Here is a 15,988-nt window from a genome sequence, read left to right as displayed (position 1 = left end):
TAAGATGATATGCATATTTACGAAAAATATTATTAAGTACAATATAAGCAATATATAATGAGAAAACTGAACAAGTATATGACTTTTTCCCTGCCTTTAAGGAGCACTCCATCTTCTCAGGGAAAGCAAAACATAAAAAGAAAATAAAACCAGCACTAGTGGTAAAGACAGTAAGTACCATGGGAATTCAAAGAAACAGGAGACTGCTATGGACTAAGGGAGTTGGAGACAGCATCTTGGAAAAACTGGGGCTTGAACAAAATTAAATAGGTGGAGAAAAGAAGGAAATCTCATGCATGTGGATCACCTTCTACAAAGATGAGGCAGAAATTCATAAAATATATTTGAGGTACAGGGAGCTGACCTAGTTGGAACAGAGGATTCTACGTAGGAGCATTTGAGGAGTAAGGTTGCAATAATAAATTGGAGCCAGACAGTGAAAGCCCTGAATGCCAAGTGAGGATGCTTCAAATTTGTCCTACAGATAGAGAAATCTTTTATCGGTAACAACAAGCAAAATAATATATCCCTATAATGATGCAGTCTGAAACCATTTTTCTTGAAGTCTTTTAAGAACATACCAAGTAGTATAATATCTTGCCAATATATCATGAATACGTGAACATATTGTTTAGGAAATCTGTTCAGAGTAAAGGAGTAAATACTCAAACATGCTTTCCAAAATACAAAATCACTGATCAATTATGCATTCATAGTTCTTAGGATAATTTCTAAGAGAATAATCGGGTAGAAGGCTTCAATTTTAGGTTTTCCTCCTCTCCCTACCCTCATCCAAACACACACCTTGATTTAATATCTAGAAACATAACACAATGAAACAGTTATTCTAAAAATAAGAAGTCTTTTATTACTTCTCATTGAGTGAATTTACTCTATTGCTTCAAAATCACTAAATCTATTAAAATAATTTTGTCCATGATTTTTCAGCAAAGCAGATGAAAACAGACACATACATAACAAATTTAAAGATTATGAAAAGTAAAAAATCCTTCATCAAACCAAAACACACCAAAAATAATCAGCATTGGCTTATAAGGCAAAGGGGAAAGAGTGTGTTCATAACAAAAATGCCATCCACAACAAAGAGTACCAGAGTATATGAAGAACATTACAATAGCCAGTTTCTCATCCAAAATGATAAACCATTAACCCACAACTCCAAAAAAAAAATGGAGTTAATATTGTTTCTCAAAAATGCCCTTAAAATTTTCGGTTATATCTGCAATAAAAATTGACTCCAACATAACTCAAGACAAGGATTCCTTCCCCTAGTAAACCAGACACATAAGTGATTGATGATTTAATTTGCCACTGCAGCAAATACTAATTTAACCACCACTATCTCAACACCAGGAAAATGACAAATCTCAGTCTTTAAAGGCATACGTGACAAGAAGGCAAGAATATTCTAGGATGATTAAAACACACACAAAATAAGAACACAGAAAAAACCGTAACAATACTGATGCTGTACTAGGAAAAGGGATATATCATTCTTGCAGACATGTATGGCTTTAAAGAATATGTATAGATTATGTTATGTATTGTCTTTTTTTCCTCCGGGAAACATGGGAACATCCACGAGAGTTAGAAGAAGTGCATTCAGGAAGGTGTCAATACCTCCCTCCCCACCCCTCACTGGGGAAACTCGCTTTAACAATAATGCTCTTTCACCCCTCACATCCCACCCGGTTTCCATACACCCTTCAGTCGGCATTCCCGCTCCCACCCCCCTTTCCCTGCTCTGCCCCTCACATTCAAACTGGCTGCTCTGACTTTGTCAGTCTCGCCGCCCCCGCGCACCCGCCCAGACCAGCAGAGTCCAACAACGCAGCCACGCAGCCACCCACTCCCCCCACCTCCTCCTTCTCAGCCCAGCTTCCCCTCCCCCTCCCCGTCCTGTCACCTGCTTGGGTGGTGTCCGTCAGGTCGTAGCCGCTGCCCGGGAAGTCTCGGAGTTTCCTACCACTGAGGCTCAGGATGCCGGAGTTGCCCGCCTCCTCCAGGGCCCGGTCCAGGCTCCTCACGGTGTGTTGAGGCTGCAGGCTCCCCGGGTTCCACTGCGGCCCGTTGGGGAACGGCTGACCGAAAAGAGTCGGTACCGGGATGGGCACCACCAGGGTCCCGCCGCCGCCTCCGCCTCCCACTCCGGCTCCACCACCTCCCCCTCCGGCCGCGCCACCGCCACAGCTACTTCCACCTCCACCACAACCGCCGCCCCCACCGTTACCACCACCTCCCTGACTCGCCGCCATGTTCCTGGGAGAGAGAATAGCCCCCGACAATACTCGGAGCTTGTGCCGCGAGTGTAGGGGGTTCTTAGGACGCATGCGCAGGCTGGGGGCGGGGGAGGGGGGCGGTGAGGTAGAGGGTGGGAGGGAACCAGGAGGCGGGCTGGGAGGAGGTGTTGGGTATGGAAGAGGCGATGTTCGAACGTGTAGAATGCTTGGTTAAGAAATGTATGATCAGAGGAAGGATGCTAAATCCCGGTTCCGCTGCTTTGGGTACCAAAATCTTGCGAAGCGACAACAGCTTGACTATAAGTCATTTGGCGATATGCCCCCAAATCTCTAAGTTGCTTCACCTTTTGCGTTCTGCAAGACAAAGGCAAATATATTAGATAGAGATGAAAGGGATTCGTTTCAGAATATTTTGAAACATCATTTATAAGGACTATCATCTACCTGATTGAAATGCTTACCGCAAATGCCTCGGGACTCCTTTAGCAGTGTTAACACGGAGAGAAACTTTGGGGAGGAAAATGGGTGTAGAATTGAGTTTTAAGCCTATACGAATTTTGCCAGAATTTAGAATGCCAAAATAAGAAAAGACTTTTAAAGTGTTTTCAAGGAAGCCTCCTCGTTTCAGTGTGTGTGGGTCTCAGCCAAACTGCTGCCTTCCAAAACTTGGAAAAGTTCTCTGCATTCTGTTCTATAAATCTTTGAAGTTGTGCCAAGATCTCTAAAATACCTCGAGTTTCTTCTCATCATGTCAGTATGGCTGATGGAAAACTCTTTGATCATCAAACAACCTTAAAGTTTATTTTTGAAATGCAGGTTTTGGTTTTAGGTAGAATTCTGAAGATTTAACACTGTGGATATGAAGCTAATCAATCTTGGATTTTAGGAGCTCATTCTTAGAACCTGAACCCAACCATTCAGGCCACTGCCATCCCTCCACTCCCACTCAGTTATTCAAATCTTTTTCACTAATGGAAAAGTTGCCCCAGAAAACTATCAGAATGCTTGGTCATATTTAGTTATTAATTTGAATATCCTGTGCATCTCTTTTACATCCATTTCAGTTTAAGCAATCTGTCAACAGTCTCATTTTCTTGGAAAAAGCTCCACAAAAATTTCTACTTTGGAAAAAAATACAGGAAAGAATTACAACTTCTCTAAATTCCTTTGTGGCCATACAGGTTAACAAGGATAATTATGTCGCAAGAAATTACATTTACCAGATTCATGACCTACAGAAGGAACAGAACTGAGAATCAGACCTCCACAATGAATTAGCAAGTGAAATCAAATTATTTAAACCTACTGGTGTCAGAAAAGAATGTTGTACCTTATATCTCATCTTTCTTACATCGAAAATCAAATCAGGTGTCAGTCAGTTGAGAACTTCCAGAATCAAGAGGGGTGGAAAGGGAAACTAAATGCATTAGATAGAGAAAAGATTAGGAAAATGTTTAGTAACTAGCCAATAAAAAAATTAGCAATTATTTAAAACAATGTATGGACTCCAGGAAAATATGTCCTCTGGATCAGGATACCTGTTGAGTGAAAAAGGCCATGTACAACCAAATTTAAGAAGGAAAGTAATCTTTCAAAGAATTTAAAAGATAGTCTAAGTAGGAAAAACAGCAAGCCTACAAAATAGGCAAGATATACATGAAAATCAGACAAAATAACACATTCTGGAGCTCTTTGACAAGAGCACCAAGGCCCTAAGGAGTATTAAAAGATAAACTGAGGCATATTAAAATTTTAAGAGTTTATTTGAGCATTTATCTCTTGGAATTGGGCAGTGCCAAACAGGAAGTGGTTAAAAGTACTCACCAGTAGGAGCCAAAGGAAAGACTTATATAGAGAAAGTGAGGAAGCAGGGACTTCCCGGATGGCACGGTGGTTAAGAATCCGCCTGCCAATGCAGGCGGCACAGGTTCAAGCCCTGGTCGGGGAAAATCCCACATGCCATGCCTGTGTGTCACAACTACTGAGCCTGTGCTCCAGAACCCGCAAGCCACAACTACTGAGCCTGAGTGCCACAACTACTGAAGCCCATGCACCTAAAGGCTGTGCTCTGCAACAAAAGAAGCCACTGCAATGAGAAGCCCACGCACTGCACTGAAGACCCAACACAGCCAATAAAAGATAAATAAATAAAATTTTTAAATTTAGAGAAAGGAAGCAAAAAAAAATTATTTGATTGGCTGTAGCTTAAAGCCTAGTTGGCTGTTTGTGATTGGTTGTCCTTAGAATTTTGATTTCCTAACCTTGAGGCTTTTATAGGTGTAGATTTCGGTTTGCTTATATAGGCCACTACAGCATTACAGCCTCCTCAGTCTAATGGTCTTCTTGTTTAATTAATTTAGCAGGAAGTAAAATGTTTAGAAGAAGGAGCATGAAATTTAGAAATTTGTTCCAACCCTTTAACTGCTGGTGCAATACTCGGAAAAGTGACCTAAAATCTCTGTACTTCAGTTTCTTCATAGGTAACACTGGAAAATAGCAATAATACTTAATAATAACAATAATAATAATATATAAAGAGTGCTTACTATTTACCAGGAACTGTTCTAATTGCTTTATATATATATTAAGTCATTCAATCTTCATAACAATTCTGTAAAATAGGAACTATTATTCTTCCATTTTACGGATGAAGAAAAATAGCATATACCTCACATAGGATTGTTGTAAGAAAAAGTGCTATCCATATGTAAAGTAACACTGCAATACCTGGCATTCATTCATTCATTCATTTAATATTTATTGAGCGATTACTCTGTGCCAGGAACTATTTTCTGTGCAAGTAATAGTATATATAGCATTAGGTGCTCAATAAATGTTAATTTCTCTACTACACCCCTATATCCCTCATAAAAGAGAATGAAATAATAAAAAATACATGAAAAGGAAAAGGCCAAAGAAGAAGTCAGTTAATTCCTTGATAATTGTGGGCAAAAAGATATTTGACATATTGCATGAATTTTTTGCTTCAGTCTACTCTAAAGGATTTATTTACAGTGATTGCCACTTCGATGTTATTCCCAATATGAACACATTGGTAATTGGTTAAATTACAGACAATACCCACAATTATCCAAGCCAAACTTACAAATTGAATGTTGACAAATCACCAGGGCTAGATGACATATATCAAAGATTATAGAAGGAAAACAAGGGGTTTTGAACAAAATATGCAGCCTCTATTAAATAAAGCACTAGCCAACTACAAACTTGATTTGTAGTCAAGAGAACTCTAGAGGGGACTTCTGAAATTCCAGGTCAGTTTATAGTCACCACTATTCCAAGCAAATTGGTACTCAACATTTATAAATAATATTAAGAAGGAAAGGCACAGTCCAAAGCTCCAAATTCATCTATTAGAGATCAAGATGATTGGGATAGACTACAAAATGTTCTTACCAGCCTATAAATATATCAAAAGTGAGATGTTTTATCTCAGGATCTAAAAGAAGGCAACAAACTTGGGGATTAACTAGATCAAACTATAGTATGAAATATTTTTTAATCCTGATCAGGATCCAAGAAAAAAGCCATGGGAGTCTCTGCAGTTTGTTTCCTGAAAACATCAGTATTTAATATCAGTTAAATACTAAACTCCAACGGGGGGAGAGGGGGAGACAATGAAATGTTGAGTACCATCAAGACATATATCAGAGAAAAATATTAATTTACATCATACTGAACTATTCCACAGCTGCTGCTAGAATGTGATGTGAAGTTCTGCTCACTTCACTCTCAGCACAAGTTCTGAATTAGAGAAAGCCCTAAGAAGTACACCTAAAATGATTAGAGAAATGAGGGAAGGAGAAATTTATTTGGCCCTCATCTCTCTGGTAACTTGATCTTCAGTCCCTTCCAAAATCCCTGTTCTGGCATGGAACCTTCGGAGGAGTATACATTAACTTATTTTAGCATAATTTATAGCACACTATATATGACATCCCTGATCCTCCTTCCCCTGTCTTTTTTTTTCTTTTTTTCTTTTTTTAGGCCACGTCCAGGGATCGAACCCAGCCGCCGGCAGTAGAAGCATGGCGTCCTAACTATTGGACAGCCAGGGAATCCCCCCTTTGCATTGCTTTAACCAATCCTAACAAATTTATTAATCAGAGTTAATATTTATTAACTCAGGAATTTGGACAAATGTATGAATGATCACCATTACTTAAAAGAAGCTATTACATACCTAATCTTCAATGTTGATGCTAATGAGCACTATTACGTTCTGTCTTGGTTAGAATCCCTGCTATAACACAAGATGCAAGATAGACAAGTCGTTTAAGTTCTCAAAGTCTCAGATTTCTCATCTATAAACCAAGGATCATAACATTATTAGCTATTTCATAAGATTATAGTGAGGATTACATGAGATATTTACATAAAACACATAGTATATTATAATAGTTATTTTTTTTCTAGGTTCACTTTGCCAGTAGAACTCTGAGTGAACCATGAATTATCAGCATAGCAGTTCTTAAATTCCTCTATACTATTGTGCTACCAGCACTAATGGATGTTTTCCTCTGTGCTGCTCTTGAAGTTACATCCTTATTGACTCACCCCAGGTTTCTGCCTCTCCTAACCTTTGTGTTTTCACTATACGATCCAGTAACTTGATTCCAATTCTTGCTTACTGTCTCTAATGCAATCCCAGAGTTTGACCTCTTTGTTTCTAGTATGTTTACCTGATATCATGAAATCCAGTTAAATATCTGTTCCAAATACTTCTTAAAAATATGTCTTAAATGTTTTGTTTTGTGTAAGCAACACAGGTCTGTTAAAAATCCTAAAGAGTTTCTTATTAGAGTACTATGTAAAAGATACAGATTGCTGAATTTTGCTTAGTTTAGCTTGGCCAAAAGAAAGTAAATAAAACATCACATAAAATTATTAAACCTGTTATGTCCAGTTAGAAAATATAAGGTTGAGGAAGATTTTTTAGTCTTCTTTAGCATTATATTGGAAAGTCTCCTTTTTATAGGTAAATATGGAAACATTCCATATGCCTTTTGGGCAAGCTTGTCTTGTATAATTATCTTCCTCTTCTTGCAGTTTGTGAGAGAAATGATGAAATAGGGCCTTTTCAAGCAAAATCCAAATTCCTAAATGGGAAACCTAGGCAACTATCATGTTACCTCTAAGCAGGCTATACCTGTGAGAGGAAAAAAAGAGAAAACAATGTTAATGACATTTCAGTAAACCCTAGTAAAGGAATTACAATACCAAGACAGATTAAAACCCTAGGAGAGAAGAAAAATCCCAAAAGGGTTTAGATTCTGTGTTTCCTTAAACAGAATGAAATAGAAACATTTGGACCAAAATCTGTGTATAAAATGAAGATTAGAATGAAATGATGAAGGATCAAGTTGGGCATCTACCAAATCTATATTTGTTTACCTTAATTTTTGCTTAAATTTTGCTTCAAATCTCCATCACTATATATGGTAAAGTATGGCTGTTACAGGTTTCTGGTTTTTTTGTTTCTTTCTCTCAATCAAATAAACGTATGACATAAATCTCTGTGGGACTGTGATTGAAGTGACCCTGGGCCTGGTGGCAGTGTACGCAAATTATAAGGTTTTGTTGATTGATGATGAAATTTAAAGACTGAATCTGTAAACCTGAAGCCTTCAAGTGATAACTGGATCACATGTGACCCTAAAATCCAGTGCTCCTCTCTATGTGGCAACAAGACTATTTCTTCTTAACCATGGTCATGATCTGACCCCAGTTAGCCTATTTGTGGGTCGTCAGAAGGAAGGGTCAAAGCTCTGTTCCCTAAACAAGCGAGTGTGTGATCAAATATTGTAGGATATTTTAGATGTGTTTTGTTTTGGTGAGGCAGTCAGAAATTTCAACATTCACTTACGTTATAAGTTTATGTTGGCAACGCTGACCCTCGAGAAGATATTTACTTCTGCTTGAGTCCTTTGTCTACAATTATGGTATGGTTCCACAAATCAGGAGAAAATATATCAGTTGCGATGACCTCATGTTTCACACTTCCAGGCTCTAACAGCTGTATTAATGTAGGAAACTAACATACTTTGCCACTCTTTTGTGGTTTTAAAGTCTCTTTATTAAAAGAGCTAACCATAGTTATTAAATAATGGAGTAGATAATTCTAAGGTACTAATTAGTAAACAATTAGGTTATCCTTGGTGACTTCATCCACTTTAAATTTTGTATTTCTTAAACACTCAATAGAATCTTCATCTTAAATACATACCTCTACTTAGAATAAATCCTTTTTTTCCAGGACACATACATAAAACTCTGGAGGACTTTAAAATTTCCTTAGGTGGCAATGACTTCTCCTACTGGTCATAGGCAATAGACTTTTGATAAATTGGCAAAGCCAAAGATATAAGTGCACCGTACTGGTTTCACTACTAGTATCATCTCTAGTGCAGTAACCTTAACTCCTTCTCTGGACTACTATAGTAGCCTCCTAACTGGCTTTTCTGCTTCTACGCCTCTACCACTTAATAATTATGTTGCCTTAGCTTCTTTGCGCCTCCATTTTCTCATCTGAAAAATAGGGATGATAATACTACCTACTTTATAGAGATAGTGTAAGGATTAGAATTACTTAAAAAATGTCTAGCACATAGTAAGAACTTAAAGAACTGTAGCTAGTATCATTGTCACAATTGTTATTAACATACTCCACTGGCTAATAATATCCCGCAGTGAAAGGTAAAGTCTCTCTCTTAATTGCACGAGTCCTGTGCAGCGGACATTTTTATTATCCCCATTTTATATGTGAGGCAACTATGGTCCAGAGAAATTAAGTAACTTGTTCAAGGTCTCAGTTGAGAAGTGGCACAGCAAAAATTTGAATAGGAGCATGTCTGACTGCTAAACCCAGGCTCTTAACCACTGTAACTTCTGGCAGTAATCTATCTGCCTCAGTATCTTTTTTCAGTCCAAAATTTCTTAGCTGCTTAACTCCTTCCAAACTATCTCCATAAAACAGTGATTACCAGTTGCTAAGTGCTGCCTGGTTAACTTACATAATATCATTAAGCTTATTCACTAACAACTTTCATCAAGTTTCAAATCAACTTACTTTTTTTAAAAATTGAAGTATAGTTAATTTACAGTGTTTCAGGTGTATAGCAAAGTGATTGAGTTTTAAATATATATATATATATATATTCTTAAATATATATATATTCTTTTCCTTTGTAGGTTATTACAAAATATTGAAAATAGTTTCTGGTGCTATACGGTAGATCCTTGCTATTTAACTTTTGTATATACTAGTGTGTATCTGCTAATCCCAAACTCCTAATTTATTCCTCCCCCCTCCCTGTCCCCTTTGGTAACCATAAAGTTGTTTTCTATGTCTGTGAGTCTATTTCTGTTTCATAAATAAGTTCATTTGTATCATTTTTTTAGATTCTACATACAAGTGATATCATGATATTTGTCTTTCTCTGATTTACTTCACTTAGTATGATAATTTCTAAATTCATCAATGTTGCTGCAAATGTCATTATTTCATTCTTTTTTATGGCAGAGTAATATTCCATTGTATATATATGCCACACCTTTATCTATTCATCTGTCGATGGACATTTACATTGCTTTCATGTTTTGGCTATTGTGAATAGTGCTGCTATGAACATTGGGGTGCATGTATCTTTTCAAATTAGAGTTTTCTCTGGATATATGCCTAGGAGTGGGATTGCAGGATCATATGGTAACTCTATTTTTAGATTTTTAGGGCACCTCCATACTGTTTTCTATAGTGGCTGCACCAATTTACATTCCCACCAACAGTGTAGGAGGGTTCCCTTTTCTCCACACCCGCTACAGCATTTTTTTTTTCAGATGTTGTGTAAGTTTCTGCTGTACAACAAAGTGAATCAGCTATATGTATACATATATGTCCACATCCTCTCCCTCTTGAGCCTCCCTCCCACCCTCCCTATCCCACCCCTCTAGGTCGTCACCAAGCATCAAGCTGATCTCCCTGTGCTTCCCACTAGCCATCTATTTTACATTTGGTAGTGTATATATGTCAATGCTACTCTTTCACTTAATCCCAGCTTAATCTCACTGTGTCCTCAAGCCCATTCTCTACATCTGCATTTTTATTCTTGCCCTGCCACTAGGGTCATCAGTACCAGTTTTTTAGATTACATATATATGCGTTAGCATATGATATTTGTTTTTCTCCAGCATTTATTATTTGTAGACTTTTTGATGATGGCCAACCTACTTTCTTATATGGACTTATATTGACTGGCTTATTTTTCAAAATACCATAAACCCAAATTATTACAACAGCATTTTTAAAGGTTTTTTCTCATTATGAAAGTTTACCCGTAGTCCCAATTCACAAAGACAGCCAAAGGGATATGTTCAGTGATAAGATTTTTACATATTTGTTTCCAGGTTTTCCTATTAGCATAATTTTTTTCTTTTATTCATTATTCATTTTATTTATAAATATTTACAATATTTATTTATTTTATAAAATAATATAAACACTTATTATTACATATTCTTTACATATATTATAACTATATACTATATATTATGTAGTATTCTGTATTATGTAACCATATACTACTTGATATGTACATCTGTTATGGGATAATTAGATTTTTACCAATATTCTTTTATTATACACAAGCTTTCTATTAATATTATTATGAATAAAGCATTTTTCTTACTTATTCTTTCCTTATATTAAGTCCTAAGAAATTCAGTTATTCAATCATAGGGTAGAAATATCTTAATTCTTTTTTTTAAGAACTTTTATTGAGATATAATTGACATACAATAAACTGCATATATTTAAAGTGCACAATTTGATATTTTTTTCTTATTAGTAATGTATATATGGCAATCCCAATCTCCCAATTCATCACACTTAATTCTCTTAATAAACATTGTGAAGTTGCTTCCCAAAAGGTTTGTACCAATTTACATTGTCAATAATAATATAAGTAAGAATTTTTTTTTTTGGCCACACCGCACACCTTGTGGGATCTTAGTTCCCAGACCAGGGATTGAACCTGCGCCCTCAGCAATGAAAGCACAGCGTTCTAATCACTGTACCACCAGCAAATTACCTAAGTAAGAATATTTTTGCCACTATTGGGAATGTTCACTTTTTAAATATCATTACTATGTTATATACGACACCAAAAAAATGTTAGTTCTTCTGCTCCAGGCCAACATGGCCTAAAAGGACCAGCCTTACCCTCCTACCTGAAACAACCAAAAATTTGGACAATGTATATAGAACTATGGCTTTCAAAACACTGAATATCAGTCAACAAAAACAGTAACATCTGTATGAGGCACAAAAGAAGTGAGACCTGCAAATGCCCAATCTTAGTGCTTTGAGAGCATTTCCAGAAACTTCTTCAGCAGCAAAAAAGAGGATCTACGAAACACCTACTGCCAACAATAATCCTGATGGAGGAAGACTAAATGCTTTCTCTCTAAGATAGGGGAAAATATGAGGGCGCCCACTCTCGCCAATTCATTGAACATTGTACTAAAATTTCCAGACAGAGTAAGAAGGCAAGAGAGAAAGAAAGAAAGAAAGAAGAAAGAAAGAAAGAAAGAAAGAAAGAAAGAAAGAAAGAAAGAAAGAAAGAAAGAAAGAAAGAAGGAAAGAAGGAAGGAAGGGAGGAAGGGAGGAAGGGAGGAAGGGAGGAAGGAAGGAAGGAAGGAAGGAAGGAAGGAAGGAAGAAAGGAGGGGGAAAAGAGGGAAGGGAGCGGTAGGAGGGTGGGAAGGAAGTGGGGAAGGGAGGAAGGAAGGAAAGAAAGCAGGTAGGCAAGCATCTAGATTGGAAAGGAGTCTTTATTCACAGATGATATGATCATCTATGTAGAAAATAAATGGAATCTATAATAACGCTATAAGAACGAATAAGTGAGTTTGGCAAAGTTGCAGGATAGAAAATCTGACAAAGATGTGAAACACCTGTACACTGCAAACTACAGACCATTGCTAAAAGAAATTAAATAAGACATAAATAAATGGAGAGATACATCATCCTGATGGGTTGGAAGACAATATTGTTATTGATACCAGTTCTCCCCGAAGCCTCAGCAGGCCTTTTTTGGAGAAATTGACAAACTAATTTTTGTTGTTGTTGTTGTTGTTAAAATTAGGAACTTCTCTCTTTTTTTTTTAATTAATTAATTTATTTATTTAATTTTATTGGCTATGTTCCGTCTTTTTTGTTGTGCGTGGGCTTTCTTTTTAGTTGTGGTGAGTGGGGGCTACTCTTCGTTGTGGTGCGCTGGCCCCTCATTGCCGTGGCTTCTCTTGTTGCAGAGCAGAGGCTCTAGGCGCGTGGGCTTCAGTAGTTGCAGTGTGTGGGCTCAGTAGTTGTGGCTTGCAGGCTCTAGAGCACAGGCTCAGTAGTTGTGGCACACAGGCTTAGCTGCTCTATGGCATGTGGGATCTTCCTGGGCCAGGGATCAAACCCATGAATCATTAAATGGCAGGTGGATTCTTAACCACCGCTCCACCAGGGAAGTCCCACGGATAGGGTTTTGATATGAGTCTGCAAGCAATTGATTTATTATGGTCTCTGTGCAGTCAAACCTCTCTGATAATGATAATCTGTATTAGCAGTTGCTCCCCAACGCTAGCATTAGATTCTCATAAGGAGTGTGCAGCCTAGATCCCTCGCATGTGCAGTTCACAGTCGGGTGTGCGCTCCTGTGACAATCCAATGCCGCTGCTGATCTGAGCTCAGGCAGTAATGTGAGCAATGGGAAGTGGTTGTAAATGCACATGAAGCTTCCCTTGCTCACCTGCCGCTCAGCTCCTGCTGTGTGGCCCAGGGTGGGGACCCCTGCTCAACATCATTAGTCATTACTGAATGAAAAATAAAACTACGAGATACTACTACACACCTATTAGAATTGCTAATATTAAAAAAATTAACCATATCAAGTGTTGACAAGGATGTGGAGAAACTGGAACCCTCATACTCTGCTGTTGGATATGTAAAATGGTAACACCACTTTGGAAACAGTATGGCATTTCTCAAAATGTTCAACACACACCCACCATATGATTCAGCTATTCCGCTCCTAGGTGTTTGCTCAAGATATATGAAGGTTCACATAGGTACAAAGACATACACATGCATGTTAATAGAATATTTATTTGGAATAGCCAAAAACTAAAAACAACCCAAATGTCTATCAATAGGAGAATAGACAAATTGGATTATGTCCATACAATGGAATACCTTTCAGTAATAAATGGAATGAACTATTGATACAACATAACAATGTGGATGAATCTCAAAATGAATATGCTGAATGAAAAAAGCCAGAAAAAAAAGTACATAATGTATGATTCCATTTAAATAAAATTCAAAAACTGCAAACTAATCTATATGGACAGGAAGCAGATTCGAGTTTTCCTGGGGACACGTAGAGATTGGGAACATGGGGAGAGAAATCACAAAAAGGCACAAGAAAACTCTTGGGGGTGATAGATATATTCACTATTTTAATCATGGTGATATTCACATGGGGATATATATATATATATAAATTTATCAAATTTACGCTTTCCATATGTGCAGTTTATTGTATGTCACTTATAGCTCTATAAAAATGTTAAAACTGATAAAATAGTCACTGTAAAATGAACATGGAAAAGATTTTTTAAGATTAAAATTTCAGTAAAATAAAAATTAAAACAAAAGATATATAAATGTTTTAATAGCATTTAATATACATTGGTCAAAGAATTAAATTGGGTGAGTTGAGTTTACTCTTAATATGCTTTCCTGACAAAAATAGTGAAATGTAATTCTGAATCAAATATTTGTACATAATTAGGAAATTGACATGTCCTTAGAGTCCAAATACCTACTGTATCAAAATGGTCCAAAATGTTAGAATAAAAATGGCCTAGCCCCAAATGGGATAATTGAAGTAATTGTGAATTATATCCCCTCAATGAGTTTGCAATGTAGTTGTAGAAGCAAGACTTGCATATAATAAATAGTTAAATAATAATTAAATTATAGAATATGTGATCCCATTTATAATTGTACTGGGAAATCAGAGAGTAGAGTTAAGGAAATCTTTATGAAGGGGTTGGAAATTGATCTGAGCCTTGAAGAATGATTGCCTAGACAGAGCCGAGGGTTATGACAGCTCAGGAAGGAACAAACACAGAAATGAGCATGCGGTGTTTTAGGAACAGTATTCAGCATGGCCTGACCAGAGCAAAGGGGGTATATTGGGGAGAAGGGAAAATAAGCTTGCATAGGTAAGATGGAACTGGGTTACAGTTGGTCTTGAAGTCAGAAAGAGGTGATTAGATTGGATTCATTAGATAAATTTCTCAAAGAGGATCTGGCATCATTATGTTGGATGATTTTAAGCAGAGGGAAACTGGAGTAGGGGAGATTAACTTACGTTAGACTAAGGTAGAGGTATCAGAAATGTTTAGGAGACAAATTTGAGAGATTTTATAGGAGGACTCAACAGGACTTGGAGACAGATTAGACATTTATTCCCTCACATCGCTAGTTCTATTCCTTGTTTCCTTGACATTTGATTGATACCTAGCATTCATTTAACATTTACGTCTCCTTTCACATCTATATTCAAGAATAATTACATAGTCACATTTATGTAATCTAAGCCTGGAATCTTTTCTCTTCTTATTCAAGTATAATATATCATCTAATTCTTCCTGATTAATTTATTCCATATTAAGAATTCTGAGTTCACTTTCATTGATGTAAAATTGTGTTCTATCATAACCTTATTTCATAATCTGATACACTGTTTATTCTGACTTTCTTTGTGCACAAGATTCATTTTTAAATGGATATATCAATCCCTATCTTAAAAAACTTTCTTCAGTATTTTAAACTTAATTCTCTGTGATTCAGATTATGTACTAATAATTTACCATTTATTCTAGTTATTTCTTCTTACTGTTCTTGTACATTCTGAACTGAATATCATCATCAATTGCATTCCATATAGTCTTCTGGACTCTGCCTTTGCAAAATAAACATTTCTGGCACAGAAAGCTTCTTTTTTTGTGAGATTGCTTAGAGGCTATTTGTGCTTTGGGAGAGAGGAAAAAGGGACAGCTGGCAGAACCCTTCTCCCTCGTTCTGACCCTAACTTTCTTATTCCCACTGTGCAATTTAGCCTAGAGCAGGCTGGACCACACGAGTTATTAACCCCCAACAGGCTAAGCAAGCAATCTCCAGCAAATGGTTACCTTGAAAGCTGAGCAGAAAAGGGTATTTTTTGAAAATAACACTTTCAGAAGAAATTTTCAACAAATAGCTTATCTGAAATACGCTTTTATGATGCTGCATCACACCATCCCATTACCCTCTCTCTACTGCCACCACATCAACCACTTTGACCTCGAGGTCAAACGCAGTTTGCGATCAAAACAAAACAAAACAAGAACAACAAAACTCTTCTTCAACAGTCTCAAACTCAAACCCATCCCTTTCCTGCCAACCCCAATGCATTCCCTTTGTTCAGACCCTAGTCATCTCTCTCTTGGATTATTACAACAGCTTCCTAACTAGTCTCCCTGCTTTTGGTCTTGCCTCTGGTCCTTTCTATTCTCCACACAGCTGCCAGGGTGACTTATCAAAAATGGCCACTTACCAGCTTCCCTATTGCCTATGGAAGAAAGTCCAGCTCCCTTAGCATGGCATACAGGGCCT

General features: G+C 37.1%; 1 protein-coding gene across 1 annotated transcript in view; it reads right to left on the bottom strand.

Annotated features, from left to right (window-relative positions):
• The window catches only part of LRCH2 (leucine rich repeats and calponin homology domain containing 2), an 82,248-nt gene extending 79,948 nt beyond the window's left edge, over positions 1-2,300 (bottom strand). The window contains exon 1 of the mRNA XM_057719274.1: positions 1,928-2,300. Within this exon, the coding sequence (XP_057575257.1) occupies positions 1,928-2,276 (349 nt within the window). The 5' untranslated portion in view covers positions 2,277-2,300. The remainder of the gene's footprint in view (positions 1-1,927) is intronic.
• Between the last annotated feature and the right edge of the window lie 13,688 nt (positions 2,301-15,988).

The sequence above is a fragment of the Hippopotamus amphibius genome, chromosome X, assembly GCF_030028045.1.
Source record: "Hippopotamus amphibius kiboko isolate mHipAmp2 chromosome X, mHipAmp2.hap2, whole genome shotgun sequence".
Classification (NCBI taxonomy): Eukaryota; Metazoa; Chordata; class Mammalia; order Artiodactyla; family Hippopotamidae; genus Hippopotamus; species Hippopotamus amphibius.
The sequence above is the reverse complement of the archived record's forward strand: the minus strand, read 5'-3'. Positions and strand labels throughout refer to the sequence as shown.